We start from the raw sequence: 26,926 nt of genomic DNA, 5'->3' as shown, positions 1-26,926 counted from the left end.
ATCAAAAAACCTCAAATAAATATTGGGTGAGTATTAGTTTGAGATAATTGAAAGAATAGATTCAATTTTAATTAATTATAATTGAACTTTAATATATCCTCATAATTGCATGCATTAATTTTTTAAATCATCATTAATATAATTAGTATTTGATATTGATGAAACATATAAAATAATAATTATTCTCCTTATTATCTCTTATTTTGAATATATTAATTTATGAAATCATGAATATAATATTACAGAATAATAAAAATTTTTTAAACTAAATCAATATCACGATAAAGTGATCATTAACGAGTAGAGAAGAAATTTTATTTATCTTTTAATATTAAAAAAAACATCGCATATGTAAAAAAATATTTCATCCAAAATACATAAATTTTTAAGATTTTTAAGATTTAAATAAGATATATTTTTTTTAAATTTAAATTTATTTAAAAAATGTTTGTGTTAAATGAAATTAATTGAATCAATTTAAATCAACATGAAAAAGCGCCAATAATGTGTAAATATAGCGATATATATAATATGAATTTAAATAATTGAACAGATATATTGATAAAAATAAAAGAAAAATTATACAATGTTTATTTTGCTATACAATGTATTTTATCTTTAAATAGTCATTCAAAATGTGCAAAATAAAATATTGTGAAAATAAAAAATATGTGTTACATTAAATTTATATTTATGAAATTTTTAGGAATGAATAAGCAAATCTTGTTAAAAAAATTGTAAACTGCATAGATTGCATTATTTTTATACATGTAAAAATTTACAATATTTAATCTACATATGTATTTTTTTATTCTTATAGATTTTTTATGATTCAATGTAAATTCTTCAAGTATAATTGTTTCATTATTAAATATAATTTATTATGTAAGTTCCCATATATTTGAAACATTTTTTAATACATCATCAGGATTATTTTTATAAAACATGAAATATCCTTGAATTTGCGCTGGACTAACATATTTTTTCTGCGATAATACATTTTCTGTAAACTCTTTAGCAAGCACATTTGCTCTATCGTCAATGTTACGATAAAATCTCAAAAACATTTGTTCCACTTGATTTGCACTACACCAACCTGGAACACGGAATAGTATCCATCATTGATATTAAATTAATGAATATTTTATTATTTAAAACATAATAATTTGCAAAATGTTATATATATATACCTATATATTCTTTTACATCTATTCTACCAGGTCTAACTAAGGCAGGATCTAATCTTTCTAAGTAATTGGTTGTCATGAAGAGAATTCTTGCTTCTGTAGAAGCAACACCATCTAAACAATTTAATAAACCACTGAATGTTACTCTATTTAAACCATCATATGCAGCTTTAACTGTAATAAAAATAAAGAATTAATGTTTTTGTATAAATAATTACACAATATTATTCTCTCACTTACTTTCTTTATTTTCTTCACGACTAGTAAACGCGGCATCAATATCTTCTAAAAGAATAATAGTTTGTTGTGGAGCTACTGCTAGTAGATGATTTAATCTATCATCTGTTAAACCTCGTTCTGATAGATTTAAAACGCAAATACCCATTTCTAATTCACCAGCTAAAGCAGTAATGAATGATGATTTACCACAACCCGGAGGACCATATAATAAATATCCACGTCGATACGGAATTCCTAATTAATTAATAAATATTTAGTGCAAATGTTACATATTCTTAATGTATATATATGTATCATTTACATACCACGATCGCTATACCATGAAGGATTTTGTATAAATTCACGACAATCATTTATTATTCTTTCTGCAATACCAGTGTCTAAAACAACTGAATTTAGCGGTCTTCGTCTTCTAGGATGCCCAAATTGTCTCCATTCACTTCCCATTGCAGTATACATTATTGTTTTGCCTTCATATTCTTTTAATGCCATTTGTCTTGCTGAAAATAAAAATTAATTTTTTACTTTTCTTTATATTAATTTTGCTTATTTTTTAATTCTAATATAATTATCTTACCTTCTTCTAAAATATTAAAATAAATATTTTTATTTCTTCCTAATGCTGTAAGTTGTACTGTTTCCCATGGTATACCCATTTGTATATCCAATGTTTGTTGTTCCCTAGTTCGTTCTACTCTTATCCAATTCCCTTTATACCTATTAATTGAATAAATATATCATTGATTTAACTATTATATAATTTTTATGATTTAATGATTCTACTATTATTATAAATTTTAAATTGTTACATAAACGTATCATACTTGTCATTGTCAGATGAAATATTGCAGTGATAAGTACAGTTATTTCTAACCTAATAAAATGTGTTCCAATACTTGGTACGAAATCATATCTAGTTTTTATGTGACCTGTTTCTTTTTGTTCAAAACTTGTTTCAACTGAAAGATGTTGCGTTTCCTTTGCACCTTTATGTGTAATCCATTGCAAAAGCCATTGGTAGCTTTTATCACGGCATGGAACTTCTAAAGTGATCATATAATGTCGCCTTATAAAAAAATTAAATATCATATATTGAATAATATAAAATCGTACATAATATAATATAAAATTGTAATTTTGTGAATAATACCTGAACATTATCATTCCTACTTGCATTCCTTTTCGTAATAAAGCTGCACCAGCACCTAACCCAAAAAGTCCAAAACCAGCTCCAAAATACGGATTATCAGATAAAGTTTGAACATAATCTATTATAGTCATAATGCAATTATTTATTTACTTTCTAATTGCATTAAAAATATTCTTAATATACTGTTTCATATGTATTTGTACTAACTTGTTTTAACTATTTTGTATAACATTATACCTTTCATTTGTATTACGTCTTGTATTATGTCTGGTATAAGTACAAAAGCATACTTATTTTAAGATTCTTAGAATAAAAAAAAAGTATTTAGGTTGCACAAAAAACCTAGGAAATTTTATATTTCTCTTAAAAGTGCACTAATAATTCTAGATTAAAATATGCAAATAATATATTATTAAGAATAATACATAAAAAAAATATGACCATAATATTTAATAGTATTTTTAATAAGCAAAATAATTTGAAAATTTATAAAATGTATGCCTGTGCATATAGTAAATAATTATATTAAGTATAGATATATATCAGTATCTTTCACCAGTTACCGGCACGTGTTTTGCATGGATTGGTTATTATCCTTGTCCAATTTTTTTACAATATGAGTTTCATGGAAAATTTAAAGGTATGCAATTTAATTAAAAATATAAAATTCTTTTCTTTCTCTTACATATATTATTATGAATTCTATAATATTATGTTATTATTTTTATTTCTAATCATTTTCGTTAACTACATCGATAATTTAACACTATTATAAATATAAGAATTCATATAAATTATAAAAAAATAGAAGTGCTTATATTATTGTGGTAATCAATTTTTATTATTGTATAATAGATATATTAAGAAGTTCAATTATTTTATTGTTTAACAAATTAAAAATATAAAATCTTTTAATTTAAACCATCGAGACTATCGTATAATAATATCGTAGAAACATATTTTTCAATTTTATTAAATTTCTTACATTTTTATTTTCTTTATTTTCCTTGTTATCAACAATATTTGTATTGTTTACAGATGCGGTTAATTATATGTCTTTATTTTTTAATACTGTGTACAATATACATTGAAGCAGAAAAAAGAGTAAACAAATATGTAACTACTCTAATAGATGCAAAATGGAAAGAAACACCTTTAGCTCTTGAAGCTGCTGAATATTTAAATGATGAAAATCCAAGTTATTTTTGGAAATTTATAGATAATTTTGCTAATTATGATTTAAGAAATGGTAATTTTACTTTTATTATATCATATTATGTATATATATTTTATTATATCATTTTTAATATTTTTATAAATAATGTAATTTTATATTAGTTTTGTTTTCTTAGTTACAGAGAAAGATAATTATGATGCTGTTATTGCATTTGCTGAAAAATATTTATCTCATTCTGAGTTAGCATTAATGAAATTAGGATTATCATTAAGAATTTATTCAGCACGTATTGAAATGTTTACACAAATGGTAGAAAATAAAAACTTGTCCTTCCTTGATTGTTATAATATAGTGGATATTGGTGGAGTGTTTACATGTTCTTTAGAAGAATTAGAAAAGTTGGCTATTCAAGTAAATGACACGTAAACATTTTAAAACATATATATACATATATTAATTAATTTCAATTATATATTCTATGATTATTTTCTTAGGATACTTGGATGCGTCCAGATATCTACAGTGTAGATCATCGTTATCATGCATCTCAACAATCAGATAAAATTATTATATTATATGGACAAATTGGAACACCAAAATTTTTGGATTTCCATAATAAATTAAAAGATCTTGCAGAAACCAATGGAATTAATTATATTTTACGACATTATTTAAAGGTATCATAAATATATTTAATATATATATATATATGTATGCATGTAATTAATTTGTGATATCTATAGGATAGAACAGACAAAAATGTACGTTTATCAGGATATGGCGTAGAATTGCAAATGAAATCCACAGAATATAAAGCAACAGATGATTCAGATATTAAAGATAATACAGGAAAAGATTCAGAGACTACAACTGATAATATGGAAGAAATAGATGGAATTAATTTTGTAACTTTAAAGTAAGGTGGTTATATTATTGACATTTAGATTTTATATATTTTCATGTTAATATTAATTTTAAATTAAATATTTTTAATTTATTATTTTTTTTATTTTCTATTATCACAATCTAACTTTTTAAAAATTTTTTTTTTTTAGAAATTTATATCCTAATAAACAATTAGAGTTAGATAAATTACAAACTCATTTACTTGAAACTAGTCATGAAATTGGTGCTTTGAAAGTATGGCAATTTCAAGAATTAAGTTATCAAGCAGCTGAAAGAATAATGAATTCTCCTACAAATGAGGCTATTAATGTTTTAACAGATATTTCACAAAATTTTCCAATTCAGGTATTTTCTTTATAGTATTAAAATTATTCTTCTGCTGGAAATTATATTTTTATTTCATTTTTATAATAGTATATGTAATATTTATATAATACTTAATTTATTTGAAGGCAAAATCTCTAATTAGAACAAAAGTAAATAATGAAATGAAAAAAGAAATGAAACTAAATCAAGCAATATTTTCTACAAGTTTAAATATACAACCTACAGATACTGCACTTTTCATTAATGGATTATTTTTTGATTTGGAAGCAGTAGATGTCCTCAGTCTTTTAGAATCATTGAGAAGCGAATTAAGAATAATGGAATCTCTTCGTAAAATCGGTATATTGCACGTTATATTTAAATTTATTATATATTTATTATATTATTGAATATTTCATTTGTAGGATTTAGTAATAAAGAGATAAGCACATTGTTAGCTTTGGATTTATCTACTAATATGGATAAACAAGAATTTGCAATGGATATAAGAGATTCAGCTATAATTTGGGTAAATGATATTGAACAGGATTCAGCTTATGCGAGATGGTCGTCATCGTTAACAGAATTATTGAGGCCAACTTTTCCTGGAATGCTAAGAAATATTAGAAGAAATTTATATAATTTGGTTGGTATAAACATAGACTATTGATCTAAAATAATTACAATATAATTTTAGAAAATTTCAAAAATATAGATTCATTTAAAAATTATATATTATATAATAGGTATTAATTATTGATCCTTTAAGTGGAGAATCCAGTCCTCTGATAACATTAGCACAATCATTATATTTACATTCCGCACCATTAAGAGTGGGTTTTGTCTTTGTAACGAATTATGATTCCTCTATAACTGGACTAACTGATGCCAGTGTTGCAATTAATAATGCATATCATTACTTTGCGGAAACCAAAGGATCGGAACACGCTTTACAATTTCTGATAGACGTAAGATTTTATTTAATCATCAATTATATTTATTATATAGTCTTTTACATAAAATAAAAGTATTATTTCTTATTCTGTACATATTAATAAAATTAATAAAATTTGTAATATATTATATTCGATTTTAGTTAGGAAATTATATTGGACCTGAAGGAGTAGATATAGAGGATATAAAGAAAACAATAAAAATACAGGATTCATCTGCTAATATAAATTATATCCTTGGCGAAGAATCTGAATATGACGTAGGACGTCATTTAGCTAGTGATTTCGTAAAGCGATCTGGTTTTAGGAAATTTCCACAAGCTTTACTTAATGGTGTACCTTTATCATCTGATCAATTAAACGCCAATTCATTTGAAGAAGCTGTTTTATCTACTATTATATCGCAAACACCTGCATTACAGAAAGCTGTATATCGAGGAGAAATAACTGAAGGAGATGATGTAGTTGATTATATTATGAATCAACCGAATGTTATGCCTTGGTACGAAATTTTAATACGTAACATTTTTTCAAGTTTGTATGAATATGTTTTGTTATAGCTTGAATGAACGAATATTGAAACCGGAAAAACACACATGGTTAAACTTAATCGGTACTATACCTAATGATGAAGATTATAACAAATGGAGCCCTCAAGATTTATCAACTTGGTTGATAAATAAAATGCGCTATATATATGTGCCACGTCGTACAACTGTTCATCATTTATATACATTTTGGATTGTAACAAATTTAAATGAATTAAAAGGCAGACAATTATTACGTGAAGCACTTGAATACATAGTAAGTGATTTATTGTATATATTATTTATTTATATCATTATACAATAAGATATACAATAAGACTTATATTAATATTTGAGTATAATTATCATGATTATAATTTAGGAATCGAATGCAGATGTTAGAATTAGTATAATTGTTAATCCACTTGCCGATACGAATAATAATACAATCGATATCAATCAAATAGTATTAGCTGCATTACACACTCTTCCGGTAGAAAAAATTATGCGCTTTATTCGTAATATAATAAAGGAAGATATGGCTACTGTTATTCTTAATGAAAAAAAAGTTGATATAGAGGTAATTATTCTTTTGAAAAACAGTTAGAATTTTAATTTTATAAAAATAATAATTTAACAATTTATTATAAAATTAGGAAGAGATTATAAAGGAACGATTAAAAAATCAAATAGATGAATTGTATATACATCGTCGATATATTAAAACAGTACTAAATTTAGAAAAAGGAGCTAGAGCGATCGTATGTAATGGACGATTAATTGGTCCTTTAGATGATGATGAAGAATTTACAAATGAAGATTTTTCATTATTGGAAAGATTCACTCAAAGTACTTATGATGATAAATTGTTGAAAAAATTAATAAAAGGACAATTATTGGAAAATGACGAATATGGTATGATAAAAAAATCTATGAAACTATATATGATATAAAATATGTAATATAACATTCTTTCGATTTTTTACAGAAAAGAATGAAATCACTGATGACATGATAATGAAAATCACATCTTTATTAGCATCGCATCCACAAACGCGAAGTCGATTTCATATTCCTTTTCACGGTGATGATTACAGGTAAGAAATTCGTTTTTTATTTATAACATATACAAGTATGACTTATGATATTTTTTTTATAATATATTTAGTGCCATAAAGATTCCAGCGATGAATCCGGATGAAGTATCATTTAATTTAATCGCTATTGTCGATCCAGTATCTCGTGGTGCGCAAAAATTGGGTCCAATTTTAAAAACGCTTCAACAATCTTTAAATTGTAATATTAAAGTGTTTTTAAATTGTTTGGATAAAAACAGTGATATGCCATTGAAAAGGTATATAGATGCTCTAAATAGAAAAGAAATATAAAATATTATATAAATCTGTTTATTTTATGTAATTATTTTGTTTGTATTATTTTAGTTTTTATCGTTTTGTATTTGAACCTCAATTACAATTTTTTCTTGATGGGCGTATTAATGGAGCTATGGCGAAATTCACAAAATTACCGACATCATCTCTTTTGACACAGTATATTCATGCTCCAGAAAATTGGTTAGTAGAAGTTATTAGAAGCGTTTATGATTTAGATAATATTAAATTGGATAATGTAGCAATTGGAGTGCATAGGTAAGTAAATTTTGTTAAGAGAACATATAACAAAAAACATTTTTATATAACATTTTAATATGTTTTTTAAATTATTTGTTATTTTACAGTGAGTTCGAATTAGAATATTTACTTCTTGAAGGTCATTGTTTCGAAGCAGTCATCGGAAATCCACCACGTGGATTACAGATTACATTAGGAACAGAAAAACAACCGTTAATGGTAGATACTATAGTAATGGCAAACTTGGGATATTTTCAGTTAAAAGCAAATCCAGGTGAATGGGTATTACGTCTTCGGCAAGGGCGTTCAGCAGAAATTTATGATTTTACCACAGTCGGTGGCCAAGATGTTCTACAAAATGACAATGATGTAAAAGTTGTTATAAGTTCTCTCAGAAGTCATGTATTGAAAGTTAAAGTATCTAAAAAGCCAGACAAGGTGGGAATGGATCTTTTATCGGAAGATGATAAAAGTTCTGGTTTATGGAATTCTATTTCTAGGTAGGTAAAATTATTTCAGTGTGTTTTCCTATTGCCTGAGTGTTGAATTTGTAAATTTAGAATAGTTTCAAATTTCTTGGTGTTAAATGAAGATATTCAATATTTTTAGCATGTCGATAAGCGATCGTCTAACTTTAATTTTTATTTGTTCTTTCTTTTTTTTTAGCTTTTCCAAATTTTGGTAAGCTTTCCACACCTACTTAAATATTATCGCGTAATATCTAATATTCTTGACATATAAAAATAATTACTTTATCAATTGTTTTGTATTATAAACATGTATTATACTATTATTATTATTATTATTTTATTATTTTTATAATAGCATCAATATGCGTTGTATATTGCAGTACAATATTTGTACACTCAATCAACAGCATATCTTTAAAAAAACAACAAAAATATTTTTTTTAATTATATTGGTTTTTTTAAAATTAGGACATTTACGACGACGGATGATAGTGATGATCAAGATGAAAAATTAAATATTTTCTCTCTAGCATCAGGACACTTATATGAAAGATTTTTGAAAATTATGATGTTGAGTGTTATAAAGCATACCAAAAGTCCAGTTAAATTTTGGTTTTTGAAAAATTACCTTTCACCAACGTTAAAGGTAAACTATTATACGCATTAATAAATAAATCAGAAAATATAAAAAATATAAAAGTCTAAACAGTTCATGAAATTTTTTATTAGGATTTCTTGCCTCATATGGCAAAAGAATATGGTTTTGAATATGAATTAGTACAATATAAATGGCCTCGTTGGCTCCATCAACAAACTGAAAAACAAAGAACCATATGGGGTTACAAAATATTATTTTTGGATGTTTTGTTTCCGTTAAATGTTAAGAAAATAATATTCGTTGATGCCGATCAGGTATATAGATTATATATAAATAATTACAATTTATTATCATTAATTATTGGTTTTTATTATTAATTATTGTGATAATTATTCAATATGTGATATGTAATATATGATATTGTTAGGTTGTAAGAGCAGATTTGAAAGAATTAGCGACTATGGATCTTGGAGGTGCGCCATATGCATACACTCCATTTTGTGATAGCAGGAAAGAAATGGATGGATTCAGATTTTGGAAACAAGGTTATTGGCGAAATCATTTACAAGGTCGCGCTTATCATATCAGTGCTCTTTATGTAGTAGACTTGAAGCGATTTCGACGCATCGCGGCCGGAGATAGATTAAGAGGACAATATCAAGCTCTAAGTCAAGATCCTAATAGTTTGGCCAATTTAGATCAAGTCCGTATGAAGTTGATATTAACATAAAAGTAATACAGTTAAATAATATATAATAGTAATAAATAGTTTGTTGTTTCAGGATCTTCCCAATAATATGATTCATCAAGTGGCTATTAAAACATTGCCTCAGGAATGGTTGTGGTGCGAGACTTGGTGTGATGATGCATCCAAAAAATACGCTAAAACCATAGATTTGGTAAATAATGTTGACAATAAATTGATAATATAAATCTTAAATATTCAATTAATATTCAACTATTGTTCCATAGTGTAATAACCCAATGACTAAAGAAGCTAAGCTACAAGCTGCCGTACGTATTTTACCAGAATGGATAGGTTATGATGAAGAAATAAAAGCTTTACAGTTAAAGTTAGAGAATGATAATAGACAAACAGAAAAAGAAGAGAATGGTAATCGAATAAACATATCTAATTCTTTATAAATATTTTTATTGTACATATATGTATATATTATTATCATAATAAAATATATTTTTTTCTTTTCTTTTGTTTTAGAAATATTCGAAGATACGGAAAATTTTACAAAGCATGAAGAATTATAAATAAAAATAAAATGAAATATAAGAATCAATTAAAAAGAAGATAGTATGGATACTTTTATGAAAAATTTTCCACAAATAAATGGATTATTTTCAATATTCGCAAGCACATTGTTGCAGCAGCGCGAGATTTTTTTAAATGACAATTAATAAATAAAATATTAAAAAATATTAATTGTCTTAATTTAATGAATTATTCAATCATTCAGAAATGTGTCATATTGTAGTAATTAATCATAGATAAGGAACTATGTCCATACTGTTAACATAATTGTGATTTTGTATTATCTACTATAGTTATAAGAAATAAACTTGTAATGTTTGTAAGGTACTTTTTATGAGTATTTGTTCCATCCACAAAAATACTTCTATTTCTGCATAATATAAAAACTTTTCAATATAAGAGAAACATTTTTTGGCAACATTAAAGAAAATATCAATTAATTAAAAGAAATATCTTGTAATAAAAATAAAATTATTTATTGTAATTATATTTTGTATGTATTCTGTTTTCAATATTTACTAGAATTACAAGTTTGTATATAAGAACAACTTATATTTTTATAACTATAGACTATTTACAATGAAACTATATATAAAACAATCGATGAAGTGATAATTTCGATTATTAATATATATATATATATATTGTAACAAATGTGATGATATATTTTACGATGCTAATATAACATGATCTCATTGATATGATTTTTTAACATAAACTTTTAATTTAATTTAATTTAATTTTTTATTTAATTGTTTTTACATTTACTTCTAATGATTATTCTTGTTAAAAATATTTTTATATTTAAATTTGCATTAATGATATCTCTATAGATTTATTCGAATCTATCCTAAAATTATACATTAACTTTAATTAAAAATTTGTATGAGTTCTCAAAAATATTAAAATATGTATATTATAGAAATAAGTATTTTGGAATATATATATGTATTATCTTGTTTTTGTAATTATATTATCAAATAAATATGATTACGATAAAGGCGAAATACAAAAATAATTATAGTTTGTTTAAATTAATTATTCTAAAATAATTGTCGAATATATAATTCATTTATGTTGATGTGCATTTCCCCACATGAAATAAATCTATACATAAAATCAATTATTGATTAATTATCGATTAAAGATGAAAATTGATAAATAAGTTTTATGTTCCTCCTCCGTGAATTGTTTAATATTAATATTCTATTCCTCCAAAATATATATCGAAAAAATGTAATCTTGTAATATGTATGCAGAAGAAAACTTGTGATGCAAACTAATTCCATGGAAAAATTTTATATTAGTCAAAATAATATGCAATAATAACACGATATTTTATTATTTTTTCTGAAAGCTAGAATTAGAATTCTATACGTGTGTTTAATTTTGTTTTGTTTGTATTTGATAAATATTTAATTAAATTTGAATAGAAATAATTTTGAATTTTAAAATTTAAATCAAAAATTAAAAATTTTAAAAATATCAATTAAATTCTAATTAAAATCATGGCAGATGATTAAGCATTTTACATCAAAAAGAAAAAACTTTGTGAACAATATGATAGAAAAAAAAAAATACAATCGATCTATACAAATTTAATTATAGTTGTTTTTTAGATTTTATTAAAGTATATGATTGACGTCACGAAAATTTATTTAATTGATAGCAAGAGAAAATTAGAAATTTTAAATGATTGTTACAAATGATCGTTACAATGAAATAACAGGAAATAACAGAAACAGGAAAGCAATACATCAAGTATAAAACTATCGTGAATCTGAAGCGTGACAAAGATAGAATAAACGACAAATAGATAGAAACTTTGAAAGGCAGAAACAGATAGAGGAAGCAAAGAGTGGGGGAATCGATGGTCGCAGAAGAAGGGAGAAAACAGGAGGAAGGAAATCGGTAGAGAGCGATCTTCAACTAAAGCAAGAGAGGGGATAAAAGAGATAGAGAGAAATAGCAAAGAAAGAACAAGAGAAAAAGAGAGAAACGGAGAAGGAGAAACTCATCGAGAGTTAAGCTATCTGGTAAAATAAACGGACGAGAGACTAAGCAGAGGGTCTTCAACCAAAAGACGGCATGAAGTGGCAAGCGATTTACGGTGTTCATGTAACCAGTGACGCGCGTACAATCCATTCACGTTTCTCCGATCGGCTGAGGATTTAATACACTTGCCGATCTGCCGTTCGTAGTCGCGTCGCGCCCCTTCTTTTCGTTCCACTTTGCCTCGTCTCGCCTCGCCTACCGCGCCGCGACGTCGCATCTTCCGTTTTTTCCCCTTTCGCTTTTCTTCTCCATATTTTTAATCGATCTATTGAATGGTGAATTGATTCGATTGCTTGTTGCACGTTACCATCAGCGCTGTTGTCCGCACACGCACACATACATGCAACCGTCCTGCACGAGGATCATGGACGACGAAAGGATCAAGCTGTGAGTTCGAATATCCTTTCGAATTCGATCGGATCGATTCGGATTAGATCGGATCAAATCGCTTCTCCCCACTTTCTCCCACTTCAGTGTCCTGCGCGCAGTACAATTTCTTACAAAGTCTGTTGAAATTTTTTCATTTGAGAATTTTTATGAGAGAAACAATTAGAATATGGATTTTTCGATAAAAGATGCAATCGCAACAAGGGTATTTATATTGTATTAGTATCTGTCCCTTGTTTAACTTCTTGAATATATATTGTTATGAAAAAAAAACTTATTTCAATTTTTTATTTTAAAGATACACATGTTGAAAAAAATAATATAATTATTATGATGATATATATTTTATATAATTTACTTACGCTTTATTACTTTTCGACTTAATACTTTTTAATATCATTCGACACGAGTAATGAATATATCCCGGTGTATCATGTTTATCATTCGTGTAATCACATTCTATTGCATATCACGACGATATAATTTGGATAGTTTTGCACACGGCATTATTGTCACGGAAATCACAGTTTTTTCATCAGAAAACATTTCCATGGATAACGGCTTAACTAATGTGAATTTACACACAATATCCTCATTGATATCTTTCTCTCAGATAGCGAGAAATGATAATGGCGTGAAGAGGATGACGCGTAATCTCTAAGTGAGAATTTTCATCTCATCATTGTTCTTTACGTTTTAGATATGTTGAAAAAGTAATTAGTTAAAATTTCGAATAAAGTTATTTTAAATAATAATTTTAATTTTAAATGCTTAAATAATAATTATTATTTGTAACTATAAATTGATCTGTTCTTCATATAACCTCGGCTATTTAGTGCTATAGTTATCTGCGATTATTCCATGTTTTGAATAATAAATTATTCAATTATGAAGTGATTTATTCTTAACTCTAATCGTTAATTAATTATATTATCGATCTTATCTCGCGCTACGCATTTAAATTTTCGATGACAATCTCTAATCATTAGGGAAAAAATCAAAAAACAATAAGAAATATCATGATTGATAACAAGTCGATAACTATTGTAAACAATTATATTTTTCTATTGATATAGACATATAATATAGGGTTAGAAAATTTTTTTGATTATAATTTATATCACACAAGATCTTCGTGGCAATAAAATTTTTTCTTATCATTCATAATAACTTCGTGTCGAAATCAAATTAAGATCGAGCCCTGAAATTGTAAATCACCTGTTTGAATGTATAATTCTTTTTCTTTTTTTTCTTCTTCCCGCTTTTTGTCAAGAAAACAGTGACAATTCTTTCCTTTTTCATATTTTCCAAGTGCGAGATAAATTCGGAGTATCGATTGCACATTATAAAAATTGAACAATGACGGTAAATAAATTCGGTTTGTAAATTTTCGTTTCCAATTATCTTCCGCATAAACGAAAAAAAAAAAAAAATAAAAAAATAAAAAGATTAAAGAAAAAGGAAAAAAACGTTACGAGCCAGATTATAAAAATAATTTCAATTAATCTTGATTAGTATTGCGTGCAAACAATAGGCATAAAAACAGATAATAAAAATCTTAATACGATGATGAATTGATACGATTTATTTCCGCAAAATCGATTGTGTATATCCATTGATTATTGTATTTATTTATAATTATATAATTATGTTAAATTATTTAAAATACAATCGGTTATTTTTTTTTTTTTTTTGTTTATTATAGATTCAAAGACAAAGCTGTATATGGATACGGAACAAGTATTCCGCCTAATAATAATGAAGCCGATGAGAACGAAGCCTCGCCGAAAAAAGTAATTTTTTGTGTGCACGGTAAACTTTCCGGTTGCTGTACGGTTGTAAAGGGCGCCACATCGATCGACGAGACTGCAAACACTACAATCAACATTTCTCCCGCCACTGCTATCGGTGGTACCGATTTTCAACAAACTTCTTCCGGTAAAAATTTATAATCGAATATGATAACAGTAAAAAATGTATTATTCTAATTCGTTTCTTGTACTGTTCTTAGCTGTACTGGAAGACCATTGTCATAGAGAAAGGAATGAGGAGATCGATAAAAAGGCAAGAAAGAAATTACTGATTGCTAGTACGCTATGCGTAATTTTTATGATAGCAGAAATCGTAGGTAATATACATATATATATATATATGACATAATAGACATAAAAGAATAGAATACGCGATAATAAAACGTGTTCAAGAAGATTATATGTATAATATAATTATAAAACAGAAATAAATTATAATTAATTTGATAATTAAAATTATTATTTTATTTTTCAGGTGGTATATTGTCAAATAGTTTAGCGATTGCAACAGACGCTGCGCATTTATTAACTGATTTCGCCTCGTTTATGATATCCTTGTTCTCGATATGGGTAGCGAGCAGACCGGCCACAAGAAAAATGCCTTTTGGCTGGTATCGAGCAGAAGTAGGTATAAAAAAGTTTTCTTTATAATTTTTTGATAACATATATAAATATATTCCTCATTATATTCCTGGAGATAATTATCGTTGTTTACAGGTAATAGGAGCTCTAACATCGGTTTTATTAATATGGATAGTTACTGGAATTCTTTTTTATTTGGCAATCGAGAGAATAATTCATAAAAACTTTGAACTAGATACAACCGTCATGTTGATCACCTCTGCTGTGGGCGTTGCGGTAAATCTAGTGTTAGTGATACTACATTATATTCGAACTATGTTAAAAATAATATTCAATTCGAATTAATTAGATAATAAATTTTATTACGCTTAAAATATATTATATTTTGAATGTATTGATTTAATTTAATTATATTGCAGAATGGGCTTATCGTTACATCAGCATGGTCATAGTCATGGACATAGTCATGGTTCGCATAAATCAAATCGAAGTATAGAAAATGAAAAAATTAATATTGAAGATCTTTCTCATGATAGAAAAAACATCAATGTTCGTGCTGCTTTTATCCATGTTATAGGAGATTTTATTCAAAGCGTAGGAGTTTTTGTTGCAGCATTAGCTATTTATTTCAAGGTACATTTAAGTATGCTATAGATTCGTTGAGAATTTAAGGATGAAAACGAAATCGATATTAATAATAATAATTGCAGCCAAGCTGGATTATAGTCGATCCAATTTGCACTTTTCTCTTTTCATTATTGGTAATATTAACTACAGTTGCAATAATTAAAGATGTGATGAATGTCTTAATGGAAGGAATTCCAAAAGGATTTGAATATTCTCAAGTAGAGAGTACATTTATGCAAATCGAAGGTGTAGTTAAAGTGCATAATCTTCGTATCTGGGCACTTTCGTTGGATAAAACTGCACTCTCTGCTCATCTCGCAATAAGTAAGTACATTCAAATCTTGTTCTTTCATTAATTTTTATTTTATTATAAACAAATTCGGATGTATTACGATATATTATGTTGATTGATTTATTTCTTTTTATTTTCTTTAATAAAGAACCAGGTGCAAGTCCTCACAATATATTACGTACTGCTACTAGAAATATTCATGATAAATACAAATTCTTCGAAATGACACTTCAAATAGAAGAATTTGATGAACGAATGGAAAATTGTAAGCAATGCAAGGCATTATCGCAATAATTGTAAATCTGCAATTATGTTTTGTTATATTTTCTAATTATTTTTCGAGATTATATACAATCGGATCAATTAATGATATATGATTTGAATTCTGTAAATAACTCAACAATTTGTAAAAAATAATAGTATTGTGTTTTTCCAAAACAATGATAATTCAAATGAAAATAACATATTTTTTTCCAAACGATTAGACAATGTATAGAGATGATGTTTTCAGTCTCGTTAATGATATTCCCCTTAAGGTCTGATATCCTCCGATAGCCCCTCTAATGATTTTTAATTACAAATCAATAAACAATTTATTTACTTGTCATCGAAACAGTTATTTATTATAAAAATTTGTGTTAATTTATTTATATCTCACTTCTTTCCAAATTAAAATGTTTTGAATTAAATTGTTTAATATATCGACATATCGTTTTTATTATCGAAACTTGTTATATTATAGCGATAACTTCAAGTGAAACTTCATTGGACGTACATAACCTATTTCATTTTGGTTAAACTCATAAACGAATACCACTAGCTGTCAAAACGATAGCTATGTCGGAAAAAAAATTATTTATGGAAAGCGATGAAAATGCTTCGTTATCAGAATTATTCGATAAAGCGTTTGAACAATTTAATGAAATAAATAAAACGGATAAACCTACAAACAGTGTAAAAATTCAGGTATTAAACATCATTGCGTATAATTTTAAAAAAATTTTTTTTTTGTTTTTCTTGAATTTCTAATGAAAATATTTTATATATATTAAATTGTACTTACTTTTAAATGTACACTTCTATTCTATTCGTAAATCATGATATTAATGATTATATTAATGATACATCTTTTTGTTTTTTTTCTATATGTAGTCTGATATAAGACGAACTATGAATATGTTAGAAGATGCAACGAAATTAGTCTCTCTAGTCGATATGTTTAGTCAAAATGAAAGTTTTGATGAAGTGGCTACAGAAAATATAAAGTATTTTTTGCTGCCAGCTTTTCTTGGTACACTTACAACAAAAATTTGTAATATAGATGATCGAATGCATATTATTAATGTTGCTGAAATCTATTTCATCGATTTTTTGAAACGTGTTAAAGCTTATGGTTTAACTGATATTGAAGTGCCCGAAATTAAGTCGGAACATGAAAAAGAAAGCGTACCCGAGAAAGTTCGAACGAATGCAGAATTAATTACTGAAATGGTAAATCTCTCTTTAAATTAAAAATTATTACATTAAAATATTATTCTTAAAATTATATATATGTCTATATTATAGGTAAATCGAAGAAATACGAAATTACAAAGGTTTAAAGAACAAAAAGAGTTGGAATCGCGTTTGGAAATTTTGCAAAAAAGTTTATCTGATCCAAACATAGACGATGAAGTTAAAAGAGAATATTTTGTAACACTTATTAAATTATATGTAAACTTGACAATAGAAGAATTGAATTCTTTAGCTGCTGAAAAACCAATTTTAGAACATATGAAAAATGTAGGAAAAACTGAAACCATGGCTCAGAGTTCACAAAAACATATATCACCTTCTCCAAAATTACAACCAATTATTATTACTCGAGATGAAGTGCAAAAAAAAGTATTTGGAATTGGTTATCCTAGTTTACCTGTTTTAACTGTTCAAGAATTTTATGACCAACGAGTGAAAGAAGGAGAGTAAGTAAAAAATTATATATTCATATTTTTTAAATATTAATATTAATAAATATTTTCACTTTAGTTGGCCTTCACATCATCAAACCACTTCAAAGTGTTTACAAGACTTAGCAAATAATCAAGGAAAAAAAGATGAAGAAGAAGATATTAAAAAAGAAGAAATGATTGAGACAGATGATTCAGAAATCTTAAAACAATTACGTGCCATGGATGAATATAAAGATACACATAGAAGAGGATGGGGCAATCGTGCTAATAGAAGTTGAACGTGATAAAATTATTCATTTTATAATATATACATTATATTAAAAATGTATTTTATGTATCTAATTTCATATTTTTTTCAGATTGCTATAGATTGTTCAAGATAATGTTATAATTGTTTATAATGATTAATAATGATTTAAGACAAATAAATGTTGTGTTTTTACAAAAATTATTTTTTTTTTATGTTTTGTAAACGAACAAATGATTAAAAAAATATGGAATAAATAATTCTTTGTTTAAATTCTATCATTACCATTAAGTGTTATGAAAACTACGCATTATATATCAACATATATTATATTTTGAAAAGTCACCGTCCTAGAAATAAATTTTAAAGTTAAGGATATAATATTTATATGAAAAATTAAAATACATTGTAATTCTAAAGAAAAATTATGAAAATATTTCATAGCTAACTAGTCATGTACTTTCTTACTCACATAAGAGATAATAGAAAAGAAGAATAAGATAGAGAATAGAGAAAGCAAAAAGTTAAAATCAATTTTTAGAATACTGCAAATAAAACATACAAAAAAAGGACAAAAAATAATAGGAACAGAATAAAGGTAAGAATTAACTATTAATGCCGTCTTTCAAATATTAAACACAAGATAAGATAAAAATTAACTACCAGTGCCATCTATTTTTGATATTTAAGAGATGGCACTAAATGTTCATTCTTAGTTTTCTCCTATTATTTGCTATTCTTTTTATTTGTAGCACTATGAAGATGGCGCTGATTTAAAAATTTGTACGTTACCTCCTATCTGATTATATTCTTCTAATAGAACTCGAAAATTTGACCAAAAATTTTTGGGCTTAGAATTAATTTCTGAAAAAAATTTCACATATCACTTTTTGTGGAATTATATTTTTCTAGTATAAAATTGAATAAAAATTTTTTAGTGTCAAAAATTTTGACTTTATATTAAAAAAATATAATCTGATATATGCACAAAAGATCCATACACAATTTTTCTAATGTTTCTAAAAATAAGAATTTTTATGAAAGTTTATATAGTTATTTGTAAAGTATCTTGCATGTGCATACTTATTTTTGTACTTGCCATTTTTTCATGTTTTATTTTTTCAACAATTTTAATTCTAAAGATATATCTTTTATGTATTTATCTTTTATGTATTTTTTTTTATGGTAAGAATTGCTATCTTTTATTATATTATATTATATTTATTGAATATTTTTAGACAAACGAATATATTTTTTTTAATTCTAGAAGATTTAAAAATATGAAAAATGTTTGTTTTACATAATATTAAAAAATATTTCGGATAAAAATTGAATGATTGGAGGTTATATTTTTTATATTTATAAATTGAAATATTTATAAATAGTAAATAATAATAATTTGTGATACAAATGACATGAATTTTTTACGAGGAATAATGATTCTACATTATATCAATGTGAAAAACTACTCGAACGATCTTATTAAACAATAAATAAATTTATCATGACAAAAAATATTAAATATCTATTATGTATATAGTCTGTGCTCGAAGCATAAGAAAACTAGATGGCGTGGATTGAAATGCATGAAGAGCGCAGGTGTCAACTCAAAACAACAATACTGTATGACTATGAATCAGTTTGCAAGTATACGGGTGGGAGTCGTATGCGTCAGCAACAGGTTGTCAAGTTTGAGAACATGTTCTCATGTTTTCTGTTTTCAACGTAAATTGAATTCGAAAAAGCGGGAGTTATGCAGACGTGCAAATTTGTTCATTAAAGTTTCGAAATAAGCTCAGTGTTTTATATTCAGTGCAACGAGTTGATGACAGTTTTATTAACGATGAGTGTGATACAAAGGCATACACTAAATATTTTATTTCTTGGAAATAGCAGATGATATCAAAATAATATTAATGCGTAAATTACTCATTTGGTCCTAAAAAACAATTTTATTAAAAACTGAAAAGCTATTTTTTATATATTTTTACGACGAATTATGCAATCTCATTATTACAATTTAAAACTTATTTTAAGAATAAGATAATTGTACAAGCAATATTTTCACCGACCAAGTCTCTTTACAAATGTACGTATTTCATTCAGAAATTTCTTGCTATGATTATTTTCATGAAAAATTCCATATTAGGAGAAGGTTAGATGCTTTTATCTATTTTTTTGAAAATTTTTGTTCGTGATTCTAGTTACATGTGTGTATGTTTACGTCTTTTTTATCTTAAAATTTGATAGGTATATTTTATATAATATAATAATTTATTTGATATTTTTTTAATTCGCTTCTCGTGCCATCTTATTTCAACACTAATTGTTTGAATGTGTCAGCAATACTTCCTCGAGGCGGTGTGTATGTTAATTTGATTTGCGTCCTACTTTAAAACGTAGATTATAAACTTCTGAAAAAAAGATCGATGTTGCGGATTAGAATTGTTGTAAAGAAAATAAGAATGTTTCTTTATTAATTAATATTTTTTTATGTAATATTAATATATAAAATTTTTAAAAAAACTGAACTTTTTTTAGATAAAACTGAATTAAAATTATGAATTAAAATTTGAATATTTTTTTTATTTTTTCCAGATATCCAAAAAAAATTGTTTAAATTATAGATAAATAAAATTAGATATTGTCAAAATATATATAATAAATTTAGAAATCATGGAAAGAACACATACTACATATATAGGAAGTGAAAATCATTTTTTAGATTATTGGGAAGAATATCAAAAGATGATGGAAGAAACCAAGCTATTGGATGATTATCTTGAAGAAGAATGTCCACGTAACTGTGATGGTATGCATTTTCTTCTTAATATTTATTTTTTTTTCAATTAATTAATTAATTATATTATATTAATTATATTATTATTTTCAAAGATGGCGAAGAAGAAGCTGAATGGTTACGTATAGCTGGTTTAGGACAATTAACAGAAGCATGGAAGGCAGGGAGAGAAGTACAACCAGATGAATTGGGTGCAGCATTACGTCCTTTGTCTCGAGCACAAGCTGAAGCAGTAAAACGTCGTGTTAAATCACTTAATCATACAGTGAAACATCGTTTTAATCAACGACAACGCGTTCGAAAACCAGATATTAGAGATGTTTTCAAAGATGTGGAGGTATAAATCAGATTATATAATTATTAAAAGTAATACTAAAAATTAAATTATTTTTTGTTAATAATAATCGTTAGGCGTCTAGTACCGGGACGAGATCACGTAGTGCTACACCTGATTCCTTAGATTCTGCAACAGATGCAATACCGGAAGATGTTTCGTCAACGTCAATCAAGATGCTTCCATCGTTGACAACGGTTACCATTATGGACGGGCACCATACAAAGTAAGATTTGTTCATTATTCAGTTCCATTATGATATTTATAAATATATGTTAATCGTATTTTACATTTTGAGTAACACTACTGTTCCAAACTTTGTATCGGTGTTTGAACAAGTACCAAATGAATGTAAAGAAACGGTACGTAGAACGCCAAGTGCACCATCGACGACGATCGACACAGTGGTAGAACAGTCGGTAACTTCATTGCCTGTTCAAGAAATTTTTAGACGTGCTGGAAATTGGTTACGAGGTGATGTTGCAAACGATTCAGGTATTGATGATTCATTTTTAAAAACTATTTTTAACATATTTGTGATTTTACATAAATGAATACATTACATACATTTATAGAAGGAATTCAGTTAACAAGCTATCATAGGTTAGGAACGATACATGTTTCAAAACCTAGTATTCAAAGACGAAGCGGAAGTGATCCTAGCGAAGTAGCGAATGTAACGACTTTAGGCGAGGCTATTGAAAAGTTGAATACTTCAAAAGATTCGACTTTGAGGTGTGATTCAAAATTCTAACCTCTTTATATAACTTTTGTATGAAATTTGAGAAATATTATTTTCATTAAAAATATATATGGATTACACATAAAATTTTAGAAGGAATTCCGGTAGTCATGCAACGGTAACACGAAGTCATAGTAGCTTATATGGATTAACGAGGCCAGCCGATGAACGTTTAATAACACATCCATTAAATCGTACATCTTCTCATGGTCACTTAAGTTTCGAGGAAATGTGTAGAGGAAATGAAATAAAGTCAAAAGTATGGAATTCGGAAGTTATAGCTCCACCTGATGATGTACAGACTCGATTAGGGATAGAGGTGCTTACGCAACGAGATTTGACCAAATTACAACCATTATTATGGCTTGAACTTACCGCAGTGTTTGACAAATATAACGTACCATTAAAAAAACGCAAACCAAATAAACGTCGAACGAAAGGTTTATAGAATCTTTATAGAATTAAAGTTATTATTAAGATGTTGAAAATTATTTAACAATATTATATTCGTAGCTGGAAATCTATTCGGAGTTTCATTGTCAACTCTTTTACTTCGAGATAGTCAGTTATCGTCCGAAGAGAGTAATATTCCACTAGTATTTCAAAAACTTTTTAATGAATTAACGAGACGCGGTGTTAAAGAAGAGGGTATTCTTCGCGTCGGAGGACATAAGCAGAAAGTACAAATTTAAATTACAAAAAAAGTTCAGTACGTTACCTTTCGAATGAATGACTATAACTATCGTTGTTTTGTTCAGGTCGAATCAATATGCATGCAGCTGGAAACGGATTTCTATTGCAAACCTAAAGAAATGGATAAGTTGTTCAAACACATGTCGTGCCATGACTTGTCGGCAGTTCTGAAAAAATTACTGCGCGATCTACCGCAACCATTACTTACTGTAGAACTTATCGACGCTTTCTATCAAAGTCACGGTAAGTTGTGTGTTTAAATAAGAAAATATTAAAATGATTAAGTGATCGATTAGATTTGATGCACCAGGATCAAATATGATTTTAAAGTGCATGAATTTATTTCAATATAAATATTTTGTGATATTTTTTAAAATATAAATCTCTATTTCGTTTTATTTCCGTACACGCAGGAGTGAAAGATCATCAGGAATTGTCGTACGCTTTAAATTTACTGGTGTTATTGCTTCCGATAGAACATCGTTGTACTTTGAAGGCGTTGATTAAATTCTTGAAACTGATTGTGGAAAATCAAGCGTTGAATAAAATGTCAATTCATAATGTAGCGATGATAGTGGCACCATCTTTATTTCCACCACGATACATTCATTCTCGTGATCGTACCGATTTGTGCGCACAAGTTAATATGGCTGCCATATGCTGCCAAGTAACGGAAGCTCTTCTCATTAACGCGAATAAATTGTGGTATGTACCAAACGATCTCTTGAATCAATTACGCAGACATTCCGAAGAAGAAAGATATCGAAAGTATAAAAAAAAGTTTTATTGACGTTGATATTCATGATATCAAGAATATATACATGTACTGGTACGGTTTGCGCGAACACGTTCTCATTTCTATACATATAAATGTTTAATGATATTCAATAAAGTTTCGAAAAAAAAAAAAAGAGAAAAAAAAAAGAAAGAAAAAAGAAGTTAATTTAAAAGAAGTTAGCGTAATTTTGAGGTTAGCGTAATAAGTTAGTTGATAAACAGTTTGTGAGAGGATATTATTATCTTCCGTCAATTAAATTATAATCGTACGACATAGTTTCGATATGCAAATTTCGTGATGATATAAAATTAGTTGGTTACTTGTCAATTAATGATGTGATCAATTTTATTAACTACGCATATTGAGATACAACGAAAGGAGATTTTGTGGATTTTTGGACATTGATGAAAATAACTTTAACATTCATAAGATTCATAAGTGATTTGGAAATAAAACATAAAACATCGTTTTCAATTAACCAATCGTTTTCCACATTGAATTTGAACGTGCGCGCATAATATAACTTTTCACAATTATAATAATAATTCGATACCATCGAACACTGGTGCTAGATGCAAATATGAATTAGTATGAAAACATAGATAATTTAAAAAATTCGCAGATTATCATGCAGTAGCACAACTTATTTTTCAAATATCTATTGTGAATATTCTAATTTATTACTAACGATTAAGCGCCTGCGCACGAATGTGTGTGAAGCCTTTGCGATTTGTAGCATATAGCTATACATTTGTATTACTTTTTTATCTATAAATGTATATCGTAATTGATAATATATGTAGCTCGTTTAATTTTGTTCCAAATCAAACAAAACGAAGAAAAAAGCATATAAAGAATCACCGCAAACTTTTATCAAAAGTTGATATGCTTCTTTCTGTGTGTTTTTCAATGCGCCATATTATTATAAATAATTGTACATATTATGCAACGTAAGATTGTTACATTTATGTCAATAAAGTGCCAAAGAAAATAAAAGCCAATGACGATTTTTTCATTCAATATTTGTTCTTTGCTCAATTGAATTGATATTGTATTATGTTATATATATTTTATTATGTTAAATGCATAAAAAAATGAGGTTAAGGAAATTAGAGTGTATGTATATATCAGTTATTTCGATAATGATGAATGAATATATCGAGAACAATACATCAGATATCGTATTTGATTAAGATATTCGTGATATATGATAAAGTTAAAAAAAAAAAAAAAAGAAAAATAGAGTTGTATAAGCGTGACTAGATTTGTTTGAAAGAGAAAAAGAGAAATAGAATCAACGCACAGACGCGATTACTTTTTCAAGATCAATGTCTCCGATAATAGGTGCAAAAAGATCGTTGGCTAATTTCCGAGGACAGGAAGCAGTCAAAATAGGAAGGACGAGCAAAAGTTTGGCCACTCTGACCGATGATTCAGTTTTACCAGCAAGATGCCGAGCCAGAATTTCCACCGCGGTGTCCATTGCCCGCGACGTTAAACGAATGCCGTTCATCGTTTCAGCGATTTCTGGATTTTGATAAAAAAAAAAAAAAAAAAAAAAAAAGAAAAAAGAAAAGGAAATTTCATAAAAAAGGGTAGGAATAAAAGTTTTGAAAAAGAAACGATGTTCGATTCGCGAAGAATGCAAGGGCGATAATGTTATGCATAAAAGTAATTAATTACCGGGTCGACAGAGAATCAAGGTTTCCAGAACGGAGAATTCGATTTGATCAGGTTGTAAGCTAGAGATGACGGCTCTTGCCGCGAATATAACATCGTGCACGGTGTCGTCATTGGATGTGCTCGTATTTCGAAAATTGGTCAGATCGATCGGCCAGATCGCGGCTCGTAGAACGAACGCCGCAGCCCATCCTCGTTGAAGAATTTTATTCTGCTCCTCCAGATCGAGCATAGAAAATTCTCGATGTTGTCGAGCGGCTAGGACAGTCGCGAAGAATATCCGAGCCGCGATTTCGTATCGTATCGTATCTCCTAGAAGTAATTTTATTAGCTATCCTCTACTTATACTACTAGCTTTTTCCTTTTCTATCCACACGTGAAAGAAAAGAAAAAGATTCGAGAACGATGGGATGCAGACTTCCATTACCGGTAGAAAGAATTTTAGGTGATCGAGGAGAATAGATTTGTCTGGTCGATGAGGAAGAGATTCCGGCGGTATTGTCGCTAGCGTTGCTCGTGTGGTATCGCATCATTGTATTCTTCGTTGTTAAAATGGGCGTTGCGATTCCTGGTTCCGACGAGGAAAGAGATATCGGTGGTGGCAATGGCGTCGATGCTGACGACGAAACGCGAAAGAAATCGCGAGCGACGGCTACGATCTTGGTTCGAACGCGTGGCCCTCTCTCTTCTTGAACGGCTGAGCAAAAGACAAATGACGGGAGGTATTTTATTGGATAAACGATCGTGAATTGACGTTGGATCGTCGAAAGATCACGACGATAGCGTTGCGACGGCGTGGATAAAAATATCGGTCGAATCGAAATTGTTCTGTCAACGCGAAGGGGACTTCTGACACGCGGCATTGTTTACATCTCGTTTAACTCTACGATTACGCATGCATGGATTACACTCGCGATCGAACTCGATTCGGTTTACTTACCTGCCGTGTTCATGCCAACAGTAAAGCACTTCTTCAGGCGACAATATGGACACCAATTACGTCTCGCTTTATCGACGAAGCACGCTCCAACGCCAGCTGAAAAATTTCACGAAATCGCGATATTTCGCTTTTAACTGATCAACACGAATTTGAAGGTTAAGAAAAAGAGAGATCTCGCGAACCTATACAAGTAAAGAGGGCACCACGGCGCACTGATCGTTTGAAGAAACACGAGCAACCGTCGCAACAGTAAACTCCGTAATGTTTGCCGTAGGATCGATCGCCGCAAACTTTGCAAGCAACCGTTGTCGGTAACGTTCTTCCTGTCTCGACAAAAAATCAAATTAATCGAATCCGTCGATCGTTTCGATTCACAAATAAAAGACTTACCCATCGTTCTATCACGAGATGAGAAAAATAAGAGATGAGATTCAAGGATTTAATGATCACGAGTATATAACATTTATAATCAATGATTCCTAAACAAGGAATCAAGGAAAGGAGAGAATTCGATCGAACTCGATTCGTCACCGAGGACGGTTATAGCTGGACTGATCGCGAGAGAGGGGTGCTCGCGTCAGCTTGGTCGTCAGACCG

The 26,926-nt window shown here is 27.8% G+C and overlaps 6 protein-coding genes and 1 long non-coding RNA gene across 14 annotated transcripts; 4 read left to right on the top strand and 3 right to left on the bottom strand.

The window, feature by feature from the left end:
- Positions 1-747: 747 nt before the first annotated feature.
- Positions 748-3,116, bottom strand: Bcs1 (mitochondrial chaperone BCS1). Its single transcript, XM_012485128.3, has 7 exons — positions 2,578-3,116; positions 2,302-2,493; positions 2,005-2,144; positions 1,733-1,927; positions 1,428-1,661; positions 1,191-1,361; positions 748-1,096 (listed from the first exon to the last, which is right to left on the bottom strand). The coding sequence occupies exons 1-7, from the start codon at positions 2,706-2,708 to the stop codon at positions 882-884; spliced, it is 1,278 nt and encodes a 425-aa protein (XP_012340582.1). The 5' UTR covers positions 2,709-3,116; the 3' UTR covers positions 748-881.
- On the top strand, positions 3,080-10,739 carry Uggt (UDP-glucose-glycoprotein glucosyltransferase). Of its 4 annotated transcripts, none has more exons than XM_012485134.2 (24): positions 3,080-3,217; positions 3,616-3,826; positions 3,930-4,165; positions 4,249-4,431; positions 4,498-4,670; positions 4,810-5,005; positions 5,113-5,326; positions 5,392-5,612; positions 5,713-5,934; positions 6,063-6,421; positions 6,480-6,723; positions 6,829-7,026; positions 7,103-7,361; positions 7,435-7,543; positions 7,615-7,800; positions 7,889-8,095; positions 8,185-8,577; positions 8,744-8,758; positions 9,016-9,193; positions 9,277-9,459; positions 9,573-9,848; positions 9,928-10,044; positions 10,118-10,259; positions 10,365-10,739. In XM_012485134.2, the coding sequence occupies exons 1-24, from the start codon at positions 3,194-3,196 to the stop codon at positions 10,409-10,411; spliced, it is 4,593 nt and encodes a 1,530-aa protein (XP_012340588.2). In that variant the 5' UTR covers positions 3,080-3,193; the 3' UTR covers positions 10,412-10,739. The 4 variants fall into 4 exon arrangements, with proteins under 4 accessions (XP_012340588.2, XP_086772490.1, XP_031771662.2 ...); XM_031915802.2 differs by having other exon boundaries at positions 3,176-3,217; positions 3,930-4,176; XM_086916365.1 differs by lacking the exon at positions 3,080-3,217 and adding an exon at positions 3,239-3,404.
- On the bottom strand, positions 9,489-13,722 carry LOC147656186 (uncharacterized). Of its 3 annotated transcripts, none has more exons than XR_015294878.1 (3): positions 13,217-13,722; positions 12,551-12,973; positions 9,489-10,027 (listed from the first exon to the last, which is right to left on the bottom strand). It is a non-coding gene; the product is annotated as an uncharacterized LOC147656186 (long non-coding RNA). The 3 variants fall into 3 exon arrangements; XR_015294879.1 differs by having other exon boundaries at positions 12,597-12,945; positions 13,217-13,517; XR_015294877.1 differs by having other exon boundaries at positions 12,551-12,945; positions 13,217-13,458.
- LOC105735142 (proton-coupled zinc antiporter SLC30A2) lies at positions 12,401-16,798 on the top strand. 2 transcript variants are annotated; one of them, XM_012485127.3, is made up of 8 exons: positions 12,401-12,854; positions 14,560-14,792; positions 14,866-14,982; positions 15,141-15,289; positions 15,383-15,534; positions 15,667-15,880; positions 15,958-16,198; positions 16,315-16,798. In XM_012485127.3, the coding sequence occupies exons 1-8, from the start codon at positions 12,808-12,810 to the stop codon at positions 16,458-16,460; spliced, it is 1,299 nt and encodes a 432-aa protein (XP_012340581.1). In that variant the 5' UTR covers positions 12,401-12,807; the 3' UTR covers positions 16,461-16,798. The 2 variants fall into 2 exon arrangements, with proteins under 2 accessions (XP_012340581.1, XP_086772496.1); XM_086916370.1 differs by lacking the exon at positions 12,401-12,854 and adding an exon at positions 12,925-13,059.
- Positions 16,799-16,934: 136 nt separating this feature from the next.
- Positions 16,935-18,622, top strand: Tap42 (immunoglobulin binding protein Tap42). Its single transcript, XM_086916371.1, has 5 exons — positions 16,935-17,132; positions 17,319-17,657; positions 17,733-18,127; positions 18,192-18,395; positions 18,475-18,622. Exons 1-4 carry the CDS (start codon positions 17,004-17,006, stop codon positions 18,391-18,393), a joined length of 1,065 nt encoding a protein of 354 aa, XP_086772497.1. The 5' UTR covers positions 16,935-17,003; the 3' UTR covers positions 18,394-18,395; positions 18,475-18,622.
- Positions 18,623-20,287: 1,665 nt separating this feature from the next.
- Positions 20,288-26,915, bottom strand: Hr83 (nuclear hormone receptor 83). Of its 2 annotated transcripts, XM_086916551.1 has the most exons (7): positions 26,720-26,915; positions 26,512-26,652; positions 26,330-26,425; positions 25,817-26,086; positions 25,393-25,701; positions 25,025-25,236; positions 20,288-20,776 (listed from the first exon to the last, which is right to left on the bottom strand). In XM_086916551.1, the coding sequence occupies exons 1-7, from the start codon at positions 26,721-26,723 to the stop codon at positions 20,750-20,752; spliced, it is 1,059 nt and encodes a 352-aa protein (XP_086772677.1). In that variant the 5' UTR covers positions 26,724-26,915; the 3' UTR covers positions 20,288-20,749. The 2 variants fall into 2 exon arrangements, with proteins under 2 accessions (XP_086772677.1, XP_031771752.1); XM_031915892.2 differs by lacking the exon at positions 20,288-20,776 and having other exon boundaries at positions 23,224-25,236.
- Positions 20,309-24,710, top strand: conu (Rho GTPase-activating protein conundrum). The gene is made up of 10 exons (XM_012485124.3): positions 20,309-20,451; positions 20,961-21,174; positions 21,258-21,499; positions 21,574-21,722; positions 21,795-21,991; positions 22,072-22,231; positions 22,332-22,678; positions 22,752-22,918; positions 22,997-23,174; positions 23,345-24,710. Exons 2-10 carry the CDS (start codon positions 21,039-21,041, stop codon positions 23,719-23,721), a joined length of 1,953 nt encoding a protein of 650 aa, XP_012340578.1. The 5' UTR covers positions 20,309-20,451; positions 20,961-21,038; the 3' UTR covers positions 23,722-24,710.
- Positions 26,916-26,926: the final 11 nt, after the last annotated feature.

The sequence above is a fragment of the Apis florea genome, unplaced genomic scaffold, assembly GCF_048593485.1.
Source record: "Apis florea isolate Af1SG1 unplaced genomic scaffold, ASM4859348v1 contig_3802_pilon, whole genome shotgun sequence".
NCBI classification, from domain to species: domain Eukaryota; kingdom Metazoa; phylum Arthropoda; class Insecta; order Hymenoptera; family Apidae; genus Apis; species Apis florea.
The sequence above is the reverse complement of the archived record's forward strand: the minus strand, read 5'-3'. Positions and strand labels throughout refer to the sequence as shown.

What these genes read in the sequence shown, in the direction of transcription:
- Hr83 (XM_086916551.1), bottom strand. An exon ending in ACCTAAAATTCTTTCTACCG is followed by an intron (nt 25,702 to 25,816) that starts GTAATGGAAGTC and finishes AATTACTTCTAG; the next exon opens with GAGATACGATACGATACGAA. An exon ending in GAGACATTGATCTTGAAAAA is followed by an intron (nt 20,777 to 25,024) that starts GTAATCGCGTCT and finishes TCTTTTTTTCAG; the next exon opens with AAGTTTATAATCTACGTTTT.
- conu (XM_012485124.3), top strand. Translation starts at nt 21,039, where the DNA reads ATGGAAAGAACACATACTACATATATAGGAAGTGAAAATCATTTTTTA. An exon ending in ATGGACGGGCACCATACAAA is followed by an intron (nt 21,723 to 21,794) that starts GTAAGATTTGTT and finishes TTACATTTTGAG; the next exon opens with TAACACTACTGTTCCAAACT. An exon ending in TCGGAGGACATAAGCAGAAA is followed by an intron (nt 22,919 to 22,996) that starts GTACAAATTTAA and finishes TGTTTTGTTCAG; the next exon opens with GTCGAATCAATATGCATGCA.
- Tap42 (XM_086916371.1), top strand. Translation starts at nt 17,004, where the DNA reads ATGTCGGAAAAAAAATTATTTATGGAAAGCGATGAAAATGCTTCGTTA. An exon ending in CAAACAGTGTAAAAATTCAG is followed by an intron (nt 17,133 to 17,318) that starts GTATTAAACATC and finishes TTCTATATGTAG; the next exon opens with TCTGATATAAGACGAACTAT. An exon ending in CAGAATTAATTACTGAAATG is followed by an intron (nt 17,658 to 17,732) that starts GTAAATCTCTCT and finishes TCTATATTATAG; the next exon opens with GTAAATCGAAGAAATACGAA.
- Bcs1 (XM_012485128.3), bottom strand. Translation starts at nt 2,708, where the DNA reads ATGACTATAATAGATTATGTTCAAACTTTATCTGATAATCCGTATTTT. An exon ending in GTAGGAATGATAATGTTCAG is followed by an intron (nt 2,494 to 2,577) that starts GTATTATTCACA and finishes TTTTTTTATAAG; the next exon opens with GCGACATTATATGATCACTT. An exon ending in TTCATGGTATAGCGATCGTG is followed by an intron (nt 1,662 to 1,732) that starts GTATGTAAATGA and finishes TTAATTAATTAG; the next exon opens with GAATTCCGTATCGACGTGGA.
- Uggt (XM_012485134.2), top strand. Translation starts at nt 3,194, where the DNA reads ATGAGTTTCATGGAAAATTTAAAG. An exon ending in CACAAAATTTTCCAATTCAG is followed by an intron (nt 5,006 to 5,112) that starts GTATTTTCTTTA and finishes ATTTATTTGAAG; the next exon opens with GCAAAATCTCTAATTAGAAC. An exon ending in GTTTGGCCAATTTAGATCAA is followed by an intron (nt 9,849 to 9,927) that starts GTCCGTATGAAG and finishes TTGTTGTTTCAG; the next exon opens with GATCTTCCCAATAATATGAT.
- LOC105735142 (XM_012485127.3), top strand. Translation starts at nt 12,808, where the DNA reads ATGCAACCGTCCTGCACGAGGATCATGGACGACGAAAGGATCAAGCT. An exon ending in TTTTCAACAAACTTCTTCCG is followed by an intron (nt 14,793 to 14,865) that starts GTAAAAATTTAT and finishes TACTGTTCTTAG; the next exon opens with CTGTACTGGAAGACCATTGT. An exon ending in TTGGCTGGTATCGAGCAGAA is followed by an intron (nt 15,290 to 15,382) that starts GTAGGTATAAAA and finishes CGTTGTTTACAG; the next exon opens with GTAATAGGAGCTCTAACATC.